Raw genomic sequence first — 21501 nt, 5'->3', positions numbered from 1 at the left:
ATCCCTTAATCTCGTGTCTTGGAATGTGGGCGGCATAACCTCTCCAATAAAAAGGAAGGCCATAATTAAAGGGATAGTAAACCCCAACATTTTCTTTTATGATTCAGATAGAACATACAATTTTAAACAACTTTCCAATTAAATTTTCTTCAATCTCTTGTTATCCATTGCTGAAGGGACAGCATTGCATTACTCACAGGAAGCTGAAAACATCTATTTAGCCAATCACGAGACAAATGTGTGCAGGCACCAATCAGCAGCAGCTCCCACTAGTGTATGATATGTGCGTATTCATTTTTTTACCAAGAGATACTAAGAGAACAAAGCAAATTTGAAAATAGAATTTAAAAGTGTCTTAAAATGACATGCTCTATCTGAATCATGCAAATCTAATTCTGTTTAGCTGACTGACCTAAACCTCAGCTGGTTACTAAATTATTTATGTTTAGTTCACTAAGGGAGTTTACTTTGCTAAAAGTAAGCTTTTTGAACACGTCGGGTAGCGAGCGTATTACAAGTTGAAAGTAAAAAGTTTTTCCATGCACGCTAACCTGATGTGCAGAGAAATCCAAACTTTGAATATTGCAACTGCGTTAAGTGAAAAAAAAAAAGAAAAAAAAAGGAACTACAAATACGATAGGGTTTAACTAAAGTGCACTAATCCGATATGAAATATGAATATTTCAGATTCAAATGTTCTTCACATAGAAGAATATGTTCTACTAGTGCTAAAGCCCGTGTACACGGGCAAAAATGTTTAATGAAAGAAATATACCTATCCCTCTATCCTTATCCCTATCCCTCCAAAATTATCCCTCTATCCTCATCCCTATCCCTCTATCTTTATTTTTCTGTAGTGTAGGATCCCCCTAAGCATCCAACCTCCCTGATAACCCCCCCACCCACCTCAAACAGCTCTCTAACCCTCCCCCTCTAACTATTGCCGCCATATTAGGTACTGGCAGCTGTCTGCCAGTACCTATAAACCCCTTTTTTTAATTTGTTTTCTGTAGTGTAGTGCTCCCACCACCTCCCCCTCCTCTGATCGCCATTTAATATCCCCACACCCCAAAACCCCTTTTCTGTAGTGTAGCTGCTCCATCCCTCCCTGACCCTTTATTCTGTAGCAACCCCTTTTCTTTAGTGTAGCTGCCCCATCCCTCCCTGTCCCTTTTTTTTTGTTTAGCAACCCCTTTTCTGTAGTGTAGCTGCCCCATCCCTCCCTGTCCCTTTATTTTCTGCAGCAACCCCTTTTCTGTAGTGTAGCTGCCCCATCCCTACCTGTCCCTTTTTTTTCTGTAGCAACCCCTTTTCTGTAGTGTAGCTGCCCCATCCCTTCCTGTCCCTTTTTTTCTGTAGCAACCCCTTTTTCTGCAGTGTAGCTGCCCCATCCCTCCCTGTCCCTTTTATTTTTATTTGTTGTTGTTGTAGCAAACCCATTTCTGTAGTGTAGCTGCCCCATCCTTCCCTGTCCCTTTTTGTGTAGCAACCCCTTTTCTGTATTGTAGCTGCCCCATCCCTCCCTGTCCCTTTTATTTTTTTAGTAGCAAACCCTTTTCTGTAGTGTAGCTGCCCCATCCCTCCCTGTCCCTTTTTTTTTTTAGTAGCAAACCCTTTTCTGTAGTGTAGCTGCCCCTTCCCTCCCTGTCCTTTTTTTCTGTAGTGTAGGGCCCTCCCCCCACGCTGCTGAGCCGCCCACCCGCCACACCTCCCACTGGCACCAGCAGAAGATCGTTACAGACGGTGACACCCACAGTGTCACCGTCTGTAACGATCAGGCATCTGCCCCCATATGGAGGCAGAGCACCAATCCCACTCCGGCTTCATATGCGGCAGATGCCTGAAGCTTCAGGAGTTCCAGCTCTCGGCTGTAACATAACAGCTGAGAGTGCTGGAGCTTCCTGGAGCTGGCTCGTGCCACGCTGTGGTTAAGGCCAGGTGTGTTTGTCCTTGTGCAGTCTCTACTGCAAATGACTGCATCTGACAAACATACCTGGCCTTTTATTATATAGGATTTATTCTTAAATACACAAACACACACACACACACATATATATATATATATATATATATATATATATATATATATATGTATGTATGTATACAGGGAGTGCAGAATTATTAGGCAAATGAGTATTTTGACCACATCATCCTCTTTATGCATGTTGTCTTACTCCAAGCTGTATAGGCTCGAAAGCCTACTACCAATTAAGCATATTAGGTGATGTGCATCTCTGTAATGAGAAGGGGTGTGGTCTAATGACATCAACACCCTATATCAGGTGTGCATAATTATTAGGCAACTTAGTTTCCTTTGGCAAAATGGGTCAAAAGAAGGACTTGACAGGCTCAGAAAAGTCAAAAATAGTGAGATATCTTGCAGAGGGATGCAGCACTCTTAAAATTGCAAAGCTTCTGAAGCGTGATCATCGAACAATCAAGCGTTTCATTCAAAATAGTCAACAGGGTCGCAAGAAGCGTGTGGAAAAACCAAGGCGCAAAATAACTGCCCATGAACTGAGAAAAGTCAAGCGTGCAGCTGCCAAGATGCCACTTGCCACCAGTTTGGCCATATTTCAGAGCTGCAACATCACTGGAGTGCCCAAAAGCACAAGGTGTGCAATACTCAGAGACATGGCCAAGGTAAGAAAGGCTGAAAGACGACCACCACTGAACAAGACACACAAGCTGAAACGTCAAGACTGGGCCAAGAAATATCTCAAGACTGATTTTTCTAAGGTTTTATGGACTGATGAAATGAGAGTGAGTCTTGATGGGCCAGATGGATGGGCCCGTGGCTGGATTGGTAAAGGGCAGAGAGCTCCAGTCCGACTCAGACGCCAGCAAGATGGAGGTGGAGTACTGGTTTTGGCTGGTATCATCAAAGATGAGCTTGTGGTGCCTTTTTGGGTTGAGGATGGAGTCAAGCTCAACTCCCAGTCCTACTGCCAGTTTCTGGAAGACACCTTCTTCAAGCAGTGGTACAGGAAGAAGTCTGCATCCTTCAAGAAAAACATGATTTTCATGCAGGACAATGCTCCATCACACGCGTCCAAGTACTCCACAGCGTGGCTGGCAAGAAAGGGTATAAAAGAAGAAAATCTAATGACATGGCCTCCTTGTTCACCTGATCTGAACCCCATTGAGAACCTGTGGTCCATCATCAAATGTGAGATTTACAGGGAGGGAAAACAGTACACCTCTCTGAACAGTGTCTGGGAGGCTGTGGTTGCTGCTGCACGCAATGTTGATAGTGAACAGATCAAAACACTGACAGAATCCATGGATGGCAGGCTTTTGAGTGTCCTTGCAAAGAAAGGTGGCTATATTGGTCACTGATTTGTTTTTGTTTTGTATTTGAATGTCAGAAATGTATATTTGTGAATGTTGAGATGTTATATTGGTTTCACTGGTAAAAATAAATAATTGAAATGGGTATATATTTGTTTTTTGTTAAGTTGCCTAATAATTATGCACAGTAATAGTCACCTGCACACACAGATATCCCCCTAAAATAGCTATAACTAAAAACAAACTAAAAACTACTTCCAAAACTATTCAGCTTTGATATTAATGAGTTTTTTGGGTTCATTGAGAACATGGTTGTTGTTCAATAATAAAATGAATCCTCAAAAATACAACTTGCCTAATAATTCTGCACTCCCTGAATATATACAGGGAGTGCAGAATTATTAGGCAAGTTGTATTTTTGAGGATTAATTTTATTATTGAACAACAACCATGTTCTCAATGAACCCAAAAATCTCATTAATATCAAAGCTGAATAGTTTTGGAAGTAGTTTTTAGTTTGTTTTTAGTTATATCTATTTTAGGGGGATATCTGTGTGTGCAGGTGACTATTACTGTGCATAATTATTAGGCAACTTAACAAAAAACAAATATATACCCATTTCAATTATTTATTTTTACCAGTGAAGCCAATATAACATCTCAACATTCACAAATATACATTTCTGACATTCAAAAACAAAACAAAAACAAATCAGTGACCAATATAGCCACCTTTCTTTGCAAGGACACTCAAAAGCCTGCCATCCATAGATTCTGTCAGTGTTTTGATCTGTTCACCATCAACATTGCGTGCAGCAGCAACCACAGCCTCCCAGACACTGTTCAGAGAGGTGTACTGTTTTCTCTCCTTGTAAATCTCACATTTGATGATGGACCACAGGTTCTCAATGGGGTTCAGATCAGGTGAACAAGGAGGCCATGTCATTAGATTTTCTTCTTTTATACCCTTTCTTGCCAGCCACGCTGTGGAGTACTTGGACGCGTGTGATGGAGCATTGTCCTGCATGAAAATCATGTTTTTCTTGAAGGATGCAGACTTCTTCCTGTACCACTGCTTGAAGAAGGTGTCTTCCAGAAACTGGCAGTAGGACTGGGAGTTGAGCTTGACTCCATCCTCAACCCGAAAAGGCCCCACAAGCTCATCTTTGATGATACCAGCCCAAACCAGTACTCCACCTCCACCTTGCTGGCGTCTGAGTCGGACTGGAGCTCTCTGCCCTTTACCAATCCAGCCACGGGCCCATCCATGTGGCCCATCAAGACTCACTCTCATTTCATCAGTCCATAAAACCTTAGAAAAATCAGTCTTGAGATATTTCTTGGCCCAGTCTTGACGTTTCAGCTTGTGTGTCTTGTTCAGTGGTGGTCGTCTTTCAGCCTTTCTTACCTTGGCCATGTCTCTGAGTATTGCACACCTTGTGCTTTTGGGCACTCCAGTGATGTTGCAGCTCTGAAATATGGCCAAACTGGTGGCAAGTGGCATCTTGGCAGCTGCACGCTTGACTTTTCTCAGTTCATGGGCAGTTATTTTGCGCCTTGGTTTTTCCACACGCTTCTTGCGACCCTGTTGACTATTTTGAATGAAACGCTTGATTGTTCGATGATCACGCTTCAGAAGCTTTGCAATTTTAAGAGTGCTGCATCCCTCTGCAAGATATCTCACTATTTTTGACTTTTCTGAGCCTGTCAAGTCCTTCTTTTGACCCATTTTGCCAAAGGAAAGGAAGTTGCCTAATAATTATGCACACCTGATATAGGGTGTTGATGTCATTAGACCACCCCCCTTCTCATTAAAGAGATGCACATCACCTAATATGCTTAATTGGTAGTAGGCTTTCGAGCCTATACAGCTTGGAGTAAGACAACATGCATAAAGAGGATGATGTGGTCAAAATACTCATTTGCCTAATAATTCTGCACTCCCTGTATATATATATATATATATATATATATATATATATATATATAAAATTTTTATATATTTTTTATTATTATTTTTTGGTAAAATATATATCTATAAAAATAAAAAAGGCCAATAGTGAATCAATATTACTATATAAACCAAAATTGGCAATATCAGTGTAAGAATGAACTGATGAAAATAATACAGTCCTTAGCAGTCTTATATAGGAAGTTAAGATTCCTCAAAAGAGAAAAGAAAGCAGGACCATAGTGTAAAACTGTTAAAACTTGCTTGATTCAATAAACGTGAGTTAATATACTCACATACCCCAGAGATTTAACAGCTTTGGGTATTGCTCTTTATATAAAGAACTCCTCACGGATACTGGATAAAATGAATAAAACAAACTTTTATTGCAGTATACAAAGTATCAGGCTTTGCGATCACTTAAGGTAAACATAACAGTTTAGCATCAAAACACTAAAAGTGTGTTACAATTCGTAGTTTTAGAAACAGCGTTTGTTAAACAGTGTCCCACCCTTCCTGGTGATCAGCCGTCTACTCCTTCCTTTACTCCGACATTTGTTTTGCTCCTGCCCTGTAGATTTTTAAGGAGACTTTGCTTGTATGTGGTATCCAATATCCTGTTTATAAAGCCCATTGGCCATCTATATTGGTACAATCCTTTAACTCATGAGTGTTCATTTGCGAGCATATATCCGGTAAGTAAAAATATAATAACAAAGAATTAGCAACCTCATAAAAAATATCTTATTTACAAAGTATATAAAATCAATTTGAACATCTTTATTACAATCACAGAATAATTAAAACAACCTCATATTAAAATGTAATTAAAAACAATGCCTAATACCGGAATTTAACCCGGATTGCATCCTCTTAAGCATAAAACATACTATTAAACCACAAGTTTTTAAAGGAATTACAAGTTACATTAACACTTCATAGTCAAAAGGTTCATATATAATAATATATAATTAAAAAAACCTAATTAATTTATTCTCTTGGGGTTCACAACAATAGCGATGGACAGTGGGCTTTTTAAACAGGATATTGGATACCACATACAAGTAAAGTCTCCTTGAAAAAGCTACAGGGCAGTAGTGAAACATATGTCGGAGTAAAGGAAGGAGTAGAGGGCTGATCATCAAGATTACCCCACCTTACTTAGGAGCAAAGGGAGTCTCTAACTGCCCTTATTATTATTAATGATATATTTGTAGTAAAGAATCTGAAACCCCTTAAATCCCCCGGTCCGGATAGCTATAGTGAGGTGTTTTATAAAACATTCTGCTCGGAACTCTTATTATTGATGATATTCCACGAGGCTAGTGAGAAGGGCTCTTTTGATCAGGAATTTAATCACTATCCCTAAACCTGGGAAAGATCCTTCTATATGTGAAAGCTACTGGCCTATTTATTTGATCCATGTCGACATTAAAATATTCTCTAAAACATTAGCTAAACTATTAGCCGCTCTCTTGCCCTCCCTGGTACAGTTGGACCAAGTTGGTTTTACTTGTAATAGAGAATGCCCAGATTAAACCCAGTGGTTAAATCTTTCTTCAAACTACCAGGCTTCATAGGCCTCTCTCTGTGATCTCTTTAGACGCTTAAAAAGCCTTTGTTTGAGTTAGTTGGGATTATCTATGGGAAGCATTGGAGGTTTTTGGGTTCCCTTGTTATATTAAGAAGGCGATTATGGCACTTGCTCAAGTGCAAGGACTACATTTCTGCTCACCAACATTTCGGGTATCTAATGGAACTAGGCAGGGGTGCCCTTTGTCCCTCCTGCATTTTGTTTAGCCATTGAGCCTTTAGCAGCAATTATCAGAAAAATCAGAATATTGATGGTATCACATGATTTGGCACTAACAAAATGTGATAAAATCACATATTGCCGACAAAAACACTATCTTCCTTCCAGACCCTTTAGAGAGCCTTCCCCAATTTGTTTCAAACTCTATCACAGTTTGGAGATTTATCCTTCTACAAGCTAAATTATTTGAAAACATAAGCCTTTATGTGGGGGTTTTCACATACTTATACTCATTCCTTACAGGAGACATTTCCTTTTAAATGGTCCACTTATTCACAGAAATATTTGGGCGCAGTTATATCTAACGAAATCCCCAGGAAGATCCAAGACAACTATGTCCCACTACTACATGAGTTGAGGCAAGTCAAGAACAAGTGGAATGTTCCCTCCATATCGAGATTGGGTAGAACAGCTGCCCTAAAAATTAGTTTCCTGCCTAAACCCACCTACCTATTTCAAGGTCTCCCTTTTCATCTTCCAAAAAACTGACTTCTCCAATTCCACAGTATCATGCCCAGTTATATTTGGCAGGGGAGGCGCCCAAGGATAGCATATAGAACCTTACAATACTTAACCCCTTAATGACCACAATGTACCCTGTATGTCACTGGGTCGTTAAGGTTTTTTTCAGGACATAATAGCACAAGTCTAGCAAGAACACGCTATTAATGCCCTCCCTCCAGCAGGCTTTGTGGAATAGAGCAGTCTCAACGCTGGTGGCAAGACCGCGCTATAAAACAATCAAGTCCCAAAAAAGGCCAGTGACATACAGGGTACGTCGCTGGTCCTTAAGGGGTTAAATTTACATGGTGGGGTTGCTTCCTCTTTGTTTACTAGATACTATGAGGCCACTATGCTGACACATTTCCCAATGGGGAGTATTCCAACGTGCTTGAGGATGGTGAGATAGTAAACATGCTTCCCTGTCTTATTTCTTATCATTGCCGCAGGACTTTGGAGATGTCATCATAAAGAAAGTCTTTGATTATGGGACCAGATTAGACATGATCCTGATGAAGCCCCACATCTCATTATATTAGAGGTTTATTGGTTGGTCTACCGGACTCATGCTAACATGTGGTCTTGCATGGGGCGGGGTTTTCAGATTTAGTTTCCCAGGATGCTTTTACCTTAAGAGATGCTTTGTGTAGATCCTTCCCCACCTACACTTATAATTTTTGAATATGTACATCTAAAAAGTGTATTGATTAGTTGGGGATTGCACCCCACGTCCATTAGAGCTAAAACAGTTTGGGAGCCTAAATTGCATGACGGTGGACCCTTATCTTTACATTGCTCTATGATGGAAGGAGCCAAACCAGCGTGGTGGTATATCTTAGAGATTTTATCCCTGGAATTAAAACACACATTCCTACTCTAAGGCTACTCCCATATATCATTTGAATGGCATATGATAGATCACTCCCTATTGTATTGTGCATAAAACTGGAAAACCAAATTAGTTCTCTTCTCATCCCCCTTCCTGCTGAAGATGGCTAATTTTGGACAAAAAGAGAAAAAAACACATTAGAATTTTTGGCCAAGTTTTCTACCTTCTTTTCCTGGGATAAACTCTGTGATTATTTAATTTAGTTAGCAGTATTCTGCATTTAACTATACCTTTACGGAATTGGCAACAGGCCATTAATATCACTGAAAGAGCCCTTCACTACATCACTTTGTATAAAAGTTACTATGAAATTTTAGCAAACTGGTATATCATCCCCTTAAGTTGTTCAAGCTGAATAATTCTGTGTCACGATGGAATGTGGGGTGGTGGGAGACTCTCTGCATACTTGGTGGACTAGACCCAAATTGAGGACCACATTAGTTAGAGCTTCAACAGCTCGAGATAATTAGCTCTATTGTGCAGACCCCAGGCAGACTGGATACAGATCATGACAAATGCTTAAAGCAAATGTACAATTTATTAAAAACAAAAGCCAAAGTTATTTTAGATCACTGAGGGTAAAAGGTACAAACATACAAGGATATTGTGTGTAGTAGTCCGTTGTTAGACGGCATGAATCTGTATCTGTAGTCTTTCTGTACTAGACAAGTACCCCTCCTTGTGACCAATTTGAAAAATGCTTAAATGACTCCAATGATCGTTTCACCAACTGCTGTTAACTTTTTCAACAATTGCTCAAATTGGTCACAAGAAGAGGTACTTGTCCGGTTTGCCTTCCATCTGGGAAGTGAAAATGTACTCATTATTATGCTATGATGTGTTTCTTTCTCTTCCTTTTGAGGAACATCGTTTTAACTATTAGTATTTGTGGGACTGTTGCCATTAAAGACTCTTTTCACTTTGGATATATTCCTGCATACTAGTCTGTATTATTATCACTATTTGTGTGTGTTTGTTGCACATTTTATTTTTAGTTTATATTATTATCTGTGTTAACCACATTATTGTGATTTTTGTATTTATTATAAATACTCGTTTTATGCCATCTTTTTGAGATAATTTGGGCTGATTAGATGACGAAATATAAACCTTACTGGATCACTTCTGTTAAGCAAGTCATCAATTTTATTTTTCTTTCTTGCCTGTTCTTGAGTCCTTTAGGCAAGCAGGAAGTGAGATATCCTTTTTTTCTATTAATTTCTTTCTTTCTTCTCTTTCAAATTATTCAGTCGGTTGTAATGTTATTATGTTTATTGTTAATTCACACATTTGTACAATTACAACAACTCTATATTTTTCTAAAACTAAGATAGAGTATGTTTTGTTTATGTCACGTTATAAATTGAGTCATTTCACATACGCTTTGTGGGGTGATATGCTTATCATCGAGCCCCAATTTGATTTGACTTGTTTTAGAATGTATCTGTATTACTTCCTTCACTGAATAAAAATATAAAGAAAGAAAAAATACAGTTTGAGTCAATAAAGGGTTAAATAAATATACCTTTATGCAAAACTCTAGCTATTAAGGGTGCTTACAACGCTAAAGGTCTGAGGAGAAATAGCAGTGTGTCATCAAAGATGCAACCATCTCTGCACAGAAGGAAACTCAGAAACTTCTGAAAATTAGCACTCCAGCTACAGAAATGTTCTTGGTTCTCTGAGAGCCTACTGAGAATGAGGAACAGAGCTCTGGTATATACTCAATACTAGAAACAAATTTAGTGAAACAATACATTAATTTTACTGTAAATGTGTACAAGTGCCTAAAACTGTATGTAGTGTTATCTAGTGTATGTAAATATGTCCCCAGTCTTTGTGAATCATGTGTACATCCCCACGCTAAAAATCTGTGAGCTATGTGAGTGCAAGTACCTAGTTACTAGTCAGCACTCACTCTACCGTGCATATGAAGGTGCAGGCTACCTGCTTCCAGTAGAAGAGCCCATCTTGTGTAGTATGCACTGACACAGGTTCTAAGGAAGGAGTACTTAGATGAGGCCAACAGGAGGAGGCTGCAGGACGAGTCCCAGCTTCACCTGTGGCAGGCAAGTAACAAACTCCCACGGGAGATTTACTCTCCCACATGTGATGACTCGTTGTCTCTCACCAAATAGTATTTTTTTAGTGACACAGGAATAACTTTGGGGATTAGCACTGAAATAGTGTGGAGTTGTGAAATGCTGCTGATGCCAACATTTATATTGACATTTACTTGAAACACTCCCAAAAGTATGTGACTGTCATCTCAATTCAGTGCTGATTCTCAAGCAGAACTTCCCCTCATGGTTCTAGTGGTATTTGTGCAGATTAAGAAAATTAGATGCTAAAGAAATGAAGGAGCTATGGTAAAGCCTTGCTTTCACTGTCCTCACTTATCTCAAAACAAAACAGAAGAAATGTGTTAATGGTCCCTTTCCTCATTTTGCATTGTGCTGTTTAGTTTAAATGCAGAGGATGTTTGGGAGCTTTTATCTACACTACAGGCAGGATATGAATGGCTAAAGTGAAACCAAAAGTAATGATGATTAAAAGGCACCTTATGTTGGCTGCAAAAGATTAATTAAAGTCTTATTTCTCTGCCTCTGAAGCCTTGTTTAAAGCCACTGATCTAAGACATTGCTCTTTTTATTCTCTTACTGTCTCTTATAGCTCTGTTAAGAGAAAATGTAAATATAAACCAAATAAACATGCATAGTCTACCTTCTGTATTACCATAGCTTTATGGGGTCATATTAAAAAAAAGAGTGGGTAAAACTCAGTCACACATAAGAGAGGTATCATGGAGGACTATAATGCCAGACACCAGACATCCAACAAATAAGTACTGTAACACTTGTGTCTCATCAGAAAAGATGGTAACTTCAGCCTCATGATAAATTATGTGGTGCTAGTAAATCCCGTATGTCCCATTTTAACATCTTAAATGATGATTAAAAACATATTTCGCCCTTCCTCAAGTCTACACATCCATATTAAAAAATAATAATATGTTTGTCAGGTAAACACAAACAAATTAGGTCATACAGTAGTACACAACTAGTAGCAACCTTACTCTCAAGAGTTAAAATCTTCAATGCCAGTGTCAATATCTTATGCCTTTATTCAAATATTTTGACATATTATGCATGCTTATCTAACATACTTTTATGGTAAAAAAAAGTAAGGTTTAATAGAAGAAAAAGGTACATTTGAACAGGACAAGGAAGTTGCATGGCAGACAGTCAGTGGTAATCTAGGTAACATATATATCTATTTAACAATATATATATATATATATATATATATATATATATATATATATATATATATATATATAGAATACTAATGTGTGGGTTTTAAGTAGTATATATACTGAGTTATAACATACGCACAGAATATTTATGCCTAGTAATGCTATTGCTTCATTATGTATTTTTGGAACAAGCATCCCCAGATCTATTTTTGTTTTGATGTGTATATGGTGTTGTAATGCATTCTACACACATAACAGACACACGTATATATTAGCTATAGATCTATATATGTAAAATATCTATATACTGTACTGTACAGTGTTATGGTAACTACAAAATAAATAGTGAAAGCCAGAGTTAGTGAAGGGCGGTGTCTCACTTATTCCGGTCACCACCATATCTGTATTCACCCACCCCCGTAGATGAGTCCAGCTTTCCCAAAACGTTACCTGGGTTACACTCGCCTATCAGGTGTTCTCTCAGATTCTGTGACCCGTCGGTACCTCAGTGAAGGTAGCAAATCCTGTCACTCTAGTGTAGTGACATCGCCATGAGACAATCAACAGCGAGATATTGGGATATGAGTATTTCTAAACCAACCATAAAAAGCGGGTGTGCTTGGTGTTTTCGTGATAGCCAATTGGAGTTATGGTGGGAGGGAAATAAATGTTTGTTTTTGGTTAGACTTAGCAAAGAAGAGACGCGAGCTGTCAAAGAGAGGAAGTGACGTATGTATGCGGAAGAGAAGGCGGTAGTGAGTTCCATGTGGACATTATGGAGCGGTGAGATAAATTGCATACTTAATATTGTGTATTCTTTATTCTATTTTTCTTTTCTTGTATGCTGTACAGTATATATTTCGAGTAGTATGTAAAGTGTAGTAAATGTCAGTGGTATCTAGCATATATATTTATATTCTTGAAACATTGTAAAATGGTATTGCATTTAAGTGATTCGTGTTAAACCAATCCGAATTATTCCATATTTTTCTTTTAAAAAAAAATTGAGGAAAATGCAGCTTAAAATAATTAAACACACACACTAGCTGTTCGTTGATTAATCAACATTGGATGTGTACTTTTACTAATAGCTAATTCCCGACTACAATGCTGTCATGTATTGCTTTTATGTTTTTCAAGTATTATCCTTACATGTTTAACTTCCTGTAATATATGCGACATATATATATTCATTTACTAGTTGATCACTTTTAAGAAAAAATAAAAAGTGTAGCTAACATATGCTGAGGCTTGTATCAAACATTAAGACATAATTAGTTATGACAGCCTTCATAATGTCTTCTGCAGAAACATATCCTGTACATTACATTGCCATAATAATTTCAGCAATCAGATCAGTTAGGGATGAGGTTGGTTTTTAACCCTTTCGCTACCGGGACTTTCATAGATGAACTTGTCCAAAATACCGGAGAATTTTTAGCATTTTTGCCATCATTCCATTTAGACACAAATAGAGCCTTGTTTTTTTAAATGTTCTTTTATTGAGGTTTTTGTTGAAATGTACAATCAATGCTTGTTTAGCCACAACAACAATATCAGACTAACAGATTGCAAACTAGCAAATGAGGTTACAAAGCTATAGGTCTATTGACCACAAAATAATTCTACATTATAAGAAGTTTAGAATGCAATGGTTATAGCAATAAGCATATTAGTGCCCTGTACAATAGCTAATAAGAATGGTTAGCTCTAAATTTCGGACGTCTTAAAGTGATTTTTACAGACATATAGGCCTGTAAGAGGATAAACATATAAACATGAAACCTCATTTTATGATATAATATCCCTCTAAAGATTAAAGGTAAGGTAAAGTTTATATTTATTGACCTCATTTATTTAAAATAAATATCAATAATAAGGTAGTCGCTAACTTTTTTTTCGCTTTACATTCTTTATTTTACCTGTAATCCAATCTTTGTATATGCAGCCGTTATATTCAATCCTCCTCCCCCATGCCACTTCCGTCTTTATCGCTGTTATTACAGGAAGCGTTCTCACCCCTTTGTCTTAGTCAGGTCAATGCGCGTTCACAGAGGCACTATCTTATGCGCATGCGCAAATTCACCCCTGGTTAGAAAGAAGCAAACTAAGTGATCGCTACACCGCTAGCACTGCGCATGCGCTACTCGCGAACGAGCACAGTTTGAAGAGGCTTGAGTCTAGTCCAGCGCATGCGCTCAATAGACGAGTGACGTCGGGATTGATGGGCTAAACCCCTGAAGGGGAAAATGCCAATTGGAGGGTTATATTGAAAGCGGATGTCAATCAAATAAAGGAAAATGTCGGGCAGACGAAATATTGTACACAGGACATAAAAAACAGGTACAGAAAGGTAGATTTATGCGTGATATTTGTGAATTGATGAATGAAACTTATGTTTATTTTTTATTATCGTACAAATAGCGTTAAGTACTGGTGTCAACTTTACCTTACCTTTAAGAGGTCACTTTTGGACCTATATATACTCATACAATACATGGGGGGGGGAACTAGATATTCTGATTGGTCACTTATGGACCATAAGGAGATAAAAGTTATACTTTATAGCTTTAATAACTGATACTAGCTTTTTAACCCCTTAATGACCACAATGTACCCTGTATGTCACTGGTCGTTAAGGGTTTTTTCAGGACATAATAGCACAAGTCTAGCAAGAACACACTATTAATGCCCTCCCTCCAGCAGGCTTTGTGGAATAGAACAGTCTCAACGCTGGTGGCAAGACTGCGCTATAAAACAATCACGTCCCAAAAAAAGGCCAGCGACATACAGGGTACGTCGCTGGTCCTTAAGGGGTTAAATATACATAAGAGATTACAGCCATACGTGCAGTAGTTATAGTATGTGGTAAAAGCCACAAATATCCACTGATGACATAGTAATTATGACATAGTAAAAGGCATCCCATATATGGCTGACCTATCCGCTTTTGGGCCTCTCAAAGCCTAAAGATACATAAAAGAGGGTATAGTCTAGGGGGAGGAGATATAACAGGCTACTGTGAGGTCTCAATTGAATATGACTGCCAGCTAAAATGAATATGTGTAACCAGATATACCAAAGATTAGTATGGGAATAAATTATAGCTCTAGACCACAACAATTGCATAAATCTGTATATTGATGCATGCTAAGGAGTAATTAAATTTAACCCGTCTTCATTCAGGAGTTATAGGGATAAGCTTAAATACCATGTTATGAAAAATGCACAGCAAGACTAATACATTGTTATTTATCTGATCCCTACTCTTAAGCCTATATCCTTAAGCTTAGTTAAACTGCTGTCAACCAAAGAAGTAAAAATCTATTTGAAAACATATGATGATTGGTGACAAACATTAAATAAGGGAAGAATGCAAATATAGCAATATAGAGCACGTCAAAAGTGTCACTGTTGTAAGAGTCTACTTGTAAATATGAAAAAGCTACTCACTCCAACTCAAATCCTAGTTTGTTAGAACTCCTCTTTTAATAGGAATAAAGTATTATGCTGCATGTCCCTAGTGAGAGTATAAGTAAACTCAATGTAGTTCCACTCGGCCCATAATAAGCTTAGTCCAATTTTCAAGAAGGTATTGAAGATTCTGTATTTCCCATTACAGTTGTAACCCTCTGCAGAGCTATGAAAGCAAAAGACTACACGTAGGGCAGTCATCCATTGCTCAGTGTGCCTAGAGGGATATGGCTGCACCTCACTGACGAGGCCCATAATAGGCCGAAACGTATGTCTGGGGTTTTGCCGTTTCTCTCGTTCAGAGCGGGATTGCCTGGTATTTCGGTGCTGGACTGTACTGTGAAGTCAGGATCAGACTGATATGCTACAGGAAAGGTCTTCTCTGTGAAAGGCACATATTGAGCAAAAAGAGGCTGCTTCTAGGGTGGTAACTAGCCATAGAACAAGCTATTATGCTATTGTTCGTTCCCAGGTTGAGCACTTCTCTCTTTTTATTTATGCAGTCATCCATACAGTCGGATATGGTAGGTGGTCTACTTTGTGCCCTCTTCTTATGTACTAACTTGGGGATCCAACTCTCTGAGCTAGTTATGGTATCTAGCAGTGTAGCCCAGATGTTCCAGTAAACATAAGGGAGAGTTCTATGGGTCTCGATTTTCTCGCACTCCGCTGTATGCGTTATTGCCCTAGGACTAGGTGGTGGGTGAGTCCCATTCCATTTTGGTATAATTCATGCCACTATTTCACTGTCATATGCAATATTATTTATATATATATATATATATATATATATATATATATATATATATATATATATATATATATATATATAATTTAATGTGTCACTCACAGGGTCTTGTATCCAAAAATACCAATGTATTTATTATCAATAAATACATTGGTATTTTTGGATACAAGACCCTGTGAGTAACTCCTTCAATCATTTTGTATTTACCTTTGGAGTGCACCCAGGGCACCGTGGGCCAGCAGCTTGGACCCTGCAACAGTACCAGGGGGGCTATTACCATTTTTATATATATATATATATATATATATATATATATATATATATATATATATATATATATATATATATATATATATATATATATATATATATATATATATATATATATATATATATATATATATATAATTTTGCATAGGAAGAGAGAACCACTCTACCAGGAACGAACCGCTCATCAGCTAGTTCTATGGCGATCTACCACCCAGGAGCAACCTCTTTTAGACCAGTGTGCTTTTCACAGAGGAAAACTTTCCTGTAGTATATTAGTCTGATCCCGCCAAGTAAGGTCAGTCCAGCCTCGAAACACACACATATATACAAATTTAATATATCACACAGAGAAAGTCCAGCACTCACTCACAAGCTCTCAACTAAGATAAAAAGCAGCAATGGAAGAGTTAGTTACCGCATCTGGCCAAATGGGAAAAGCCCAGGCACCTTGTCAAGGTCTCTTCCGAAAACCTGGGTCCCTAAACAGCCACACAATGCAGGCTCACATTCAAACAACTGTGAAAAAATGGCGGGTGTACAGGCTTATGTAATCTCCCCAAACATATACAAAACACGGGTGGGGTCAGCACTCTCAGGCCGGACCGGGTACACATCCTATGACCCTGTTTTGCACCCAGGGCTGTGCATGTTACAATACTCCGGAAGCTGCACTGTCACCAGAGTCACAGGCAGTTAACAACAGACAGGCCTGGGTGCAAGGCCCAAACAGGGGAAATTACAAAAAAATAATAATAAAATAATAATAATTTTTTCAGAATTTTCCCTGTGCTGACCCCACCCGTGTTTTTTTTTGCAAAAACTTTTAATTCGATTTACAACATCATTCAAAGAAGTCCCCCAAACATTTCGATACCAATTGGTATCTTTATCAATGGGTATTTAAAACATATTCATCCCAAGAAAAGGTTCCTAATCTACCCCAAAACCACTCGCCTATAAGTACCCGTAATGTGTCTCTGTCACTTCCGGTGTATCGGAAGCCGCCCCCGAGCGCGCACGTCCGGCCTTGCACTGGCCACATGGCTAATTACCATAGATCAACTCACGTGATGACGTTTACGCTTCTGTCACACGTAACACCTCTAGACAACGCGCATATCGGGTGACGGTAGTTCCGATAACATCGGACTAACTATTCCAAGTACCATAATTCTAAACACCATAGTGAAGTATCCCATATACCACAAATGTTTTAAAAGAGTGTTAGCATCACACTACTTGAGATCCCAAGCGGATCGTATACCTGTACCCTTAAAGCTGCATTAACTTTCAAGCAGCACTATCTTTCAAATACATTACTCAACATACGACCCATATTGTAATATTATAAATAGCTAGAATAATAACATCAATTGTTGTCAAATATTCTGAATAGATAAATGCATCAAGTTACATTCATTGATAACTCATGTATGTTATTCATGTCTGGTGGAGTATAGTGAGAAACATTATTCAGGCCACAGCAATACACTGAACACGGTTATTATGGAGACTTTGTATATATATGTAACAAAGGACAAGTCCATCCTTTTAATATCGATGACCTAGACCGATTAATCATAGACATCCCATTCAAAGAAAGACATTAAAGTCCAATTGCATATTTAGTCCCTTCGGGGCCACCGTATCTAGACGGTAAATCCAAGAGGTCTCAACCTGTAATAATTTCGTATTTCTGTCACCCCCCCTCCGTAGGGGGGGCACATGATCAATAAGCATAGTCCTCAGGCTAGCCGCTGTATGTCCTGCCTGGAGGAAGTGTCGGGCAACGGGTTGGTCAGCTGTTTTCTTCTCTATCGCCTGTCTAATTGCATGGCGATGATTAGCCATCCTCTCGCGAAATGTAGTGGAGGTCTTACCCACGTACATCAAAGAACATGGACACATCAGTATGTAGACCACGTAGGTGCTCATGCATGATAATCTGTGCAGGATCTTAAACTTTCTCCCAGTATGTGGGTGATGAAAAAACATCCCTGTTAGCATACTATTGCACGTCGTGCAATCCCCACATCTGTAGCAACCTACTTTCCTCTTTGTGTCCAACCACATGCTTTTTTCATAGCACTTTATAGGGTCATTGTGGACCAAGAGATCCTTCAGATTAGGTGCTCTTTTGTAAGCCATCCGTGGAGCAGTTGTATGTAAGAATGGTAATGTTTTATCAGTACTGATGATCTCCCAATTCTTCTTTACAGACTCAGACAGTGCCTTAGATATGGGGTTGAAAGTAGTTACAAAATTAATATTATCACCTTTGTTTTCCACCTTGTCAATCAACTCTCGTGGTTGCAGCAGGGTCATCTGATCATCCTGGGCCAAGTTGGTGTGCACCTGTGTTATCAACTTCTTTCTGTATACTCGCTGTTCCAATTTCATAATCATTTCATCCTCCTGTAATCTTCTCGTCTCTCTTAGTGTATTATTGCGGGCCACTCGCGTGAGTTGAGAGGAGACAACACTCTTTTTCTGATGTTCCGGGTGGAAACTTGTGGACACTAATAATGAATTTCTGTCAGTGGGTTTGGAATATAGAGAAGTGGAGAATTTGTAACATTCACCATCAGTATAGACAGATATATTTAAGTCTAAAAATGGTATGCTCACTCTGTTGTGGGCAACCTTAAAGCGAATAGTAGACTCAATCTGATTCAGGCTATCAACCCACTGCTTTAAAGACTCTTCAGACCCTCGCCATACCATAAACACATCGTCAATATATCTTACATACAATTTGATGTTTTCTATCATACGAATCTGCATAACCATAGTCTCATACCAGGACATGTATAGATTGGCGTATGCGGGAGCCATATTTGAACCCATTGCAGTTCCTGACACTTGTAAGAAGAACTCCTTTTCAAATTTGAAAAAGTTTTTTTCCAAACAAAACTTAAGTAGTTCCAATAGGAACTCAATTGGTGGTCCCGCATACGCCAATGATTCACTCAGCATGGATCTGACTGCCTGCACACCGCCATCATGAGGGATGACGGTGTACAGGCTATCAACATCCATTGTAACGAGTAGATCCTCAGGGCCAAGGCCATTCCAAGCCAATAACCTACGAATGAGTGAGGGGGAATCGAGTATAAAGGAGTATGATTCCTTTACTACTGGTTGAAGGTGGTGATCTATGAAAATGGCCACATTAGAACACAAAGAATCCCTTGCAGACACAATTGGTCTGCCAGGGGTTTTTACCAAAGTCTTGTGTACTTTGGGCAACAGATATAACACCGGGATAACCGGAAATGTTGTAGTCATATATTCAAATTCATTTTCATCAATCATACCTGATTCCAGCCCACATTTCAGTATTAGATCTAATTCTTTCTTAAACAAGTTCATAGGGTTCCCTCTAAGTTTACAATAGATTCGATTATCAGTTAGCTATCTGTAGGCTTCCTCTCTGTAGTCAGAATAATTTTGAACCACGATTGAGCCCCCCTTGTCCGCCGCATGAATAATGATCGTGTTATCATTCTTTAAACTGCTAAGGGCCAATTTCTCTCCCTTTGTGAGGTTAGGAAAAACATTTTCCACTTTAGCCTGTTCACACGTGTCACTAATCATGCGAGAAAAACTGCGGATTGAAGGGTTTGGGTTAATCGGGTCAAACTTACTCTGACTCTTAAATTTGCTAAATGTGGTTAGTTCACTGTTTTTAAAAAAATCCTTGATTTTAAGCTGCCTTTGCAATTTATAAATTTCTACATTCATTTTAAATTTGTCCACAGCTGGTGTGGGGACAAAAGACAGGCCCTTATTCAGCAAACTTTTCTCATCCAAACTTAGAGGTCTATCACTTAGATTGTAGATAATATCTACTTTTTCTTGCTTGTTTTTTTCTTTAAATCCTCCCCTCCTCGTGTGGGGTCTTGCTCGTTTTGTTTTACAGGTAGTGGAGGTTTTCTGGAGGACCTGGTACTTACCCCGCCTAAAGGGTGACCAGTATTCTCATTTGTAATTGCTTCATCAGTATCAGCCTCAGATGTATCAGCAATGTTTTTATTATTAAATCGTCTTCTACGTCTATATTGGGGTCTACTATCCTCTTTCCCATAGAGCCATCTATAAACTCTTCTTTCCCTGTAATCTGTCTCTACAGTAATCAATTTGTTATTTTTAAAAGTAAGTAGATCATACCTATATTTGTTTACTTGTCCCTGTAATTTTTTAACCCAATCTTCACCTGTATCCTCAATTAGAATCTGGTAACTCATCTGTTTGACTTCATTAATTTCAACTCTAATTAGATGTAACAACCTTTTAGACTCTTCAATCACCAACAAAATCAGGTCATACGAGCATTTATTTAATATTGAGCACCATTTCCTACAAAATTCTGGGTTAGACCTACCTATCGTGGGTGTGTTCTTAATACGAAAACCACGTGGTATATTTTTATTACGATGATAATTAGACAGGTAAACTGTATGCAGGTGATGGTCTACCTCTCTTTTCTGTAGGTTAAGTAATTTGTGGTATACATCAAGAGGTGTCTCCCCCCTCAACTCACGCAAGTCAGTACTTGCAAGGATGCGCTCTGCATCTGCTTCAGTAAATATAAAAGATTCTCTATTTATGGTATCATCCCCTGTAGTAGGTATATCAACAGCAGTGGATCCCAGAGATTCCATGATGGCTGATCAAATGTATGTAACCACTATATATTCAGCAGTCTCTATTGGTTCACAGGTCTATCGAAACACCTAGGTAATATCTCATAAACACCATGTGTTTTAAAAACAAACAACAAGCAGTTAACTTTAAAAATCAGTATAGCTGCAAGTGAAAAAACAACACTTCACAGGGACATACTAGGCAAAAGCAGTAATGTAGTTGATAGTAGTAACCAAAGTCAATTATATTCAATCTCATGAGATAAAGTCCACAATGTGCAGGGTGCAACTCCAATACTAATTTATAGATATCAACAACAGGTGCACTCACTGTTACTTAGGGCATCCGCCGGGGTGCTGCGTGAAAAACATACAGTGATATCAATCAACCCCAAAAGGAAGAAAAGGCGCTTCACTCTCCGGTCTTTGCAAAAACTTTTAATTCGATTTACAACATCATTCAAAGAAGTCCCCCAAACGTTTCGATACCAATTGGTATCTTTGTCAATGGGTATTTAAAACATATTCGTCCCAAGAAAAGGTTCCTAATCTACCCCAAAACCACTTACCTATAAGTACCCGTAATGTGTCTCTGTCACTTGGTGCACAATGACCCTATAAAGTGCTATGAAAAAAGCACGTGGTTGGACACAAAGAGGAAA

The 21501-nt window shown here is 38.6% G+C and overlaps 2 protein-coding genes across 6 annotated transcripts in view; one reads left to right on the top strand and one right to left on the bottom strand.

Annotated features, from left to right (window-relative positions):
* The window catches only part of ATG9A (autophagy related 9A), a 111227-nt gene extending 98807 nt beyond the window's left edge, over nucleotides 1–12420 (bottom strand). For all 3 annotated transcript variants that reach the window (XM_053698196.1, XM_053698197.1, XM_053698194.1), the window contains exon 1: nucleotides 12152–12420. The gene's annotated coding sequence lies outside the window, so the exon portion shown is untranslated. The remainder of the gene's footprint in view (nucleotides 1–12151) is intronic.
* An 11-nt stretch (nucleotides 12421–12431) lies between these two features.
* Nucleotides 12432–21501, top strand: part of ANKZF1 (ankyrin repeat and zinc finger peptidyl tRNA hydrolase 1) — an 85096-nt gene continuing 76026 nt past the window's right edge. For all 3 annotated transcript variants that reach the window (XM_053698200.1, XM_053698202.1, XM_053698201.1), the window contains exon 1: nucleotides 12432–12484. In XM_053698200.1, coding sequence (XP_053554175.1) covers nucleotides 12477–12484 — 8 coding nt within the window. In that variant the 5' untranslated portion in view covers nucleotides 12432–12476. The remainder of the gene's footprint in view (nucleotides 12485–21501) is intronic.

The sequence above is a fragment of the Bombina bombina genome, chromosome 1 (assembly GCF_027579735.1).
Source record: "Bombina bombina isolate aBomBom1 chromosome 1, aBomBom1.pri, whole genome shotgun sequence".
Lineage (NCBI taxonomy): Eukaryota > Metazoa > Chordata > Amphibia > Anura > Bombinatoridae > Bombina > Bombina bombina.
The sequence above is the reverse complement of the archived record's forward strand: the minus strand, read 5'-3'. Positions and strand labels throughout refer to the sequence as shown.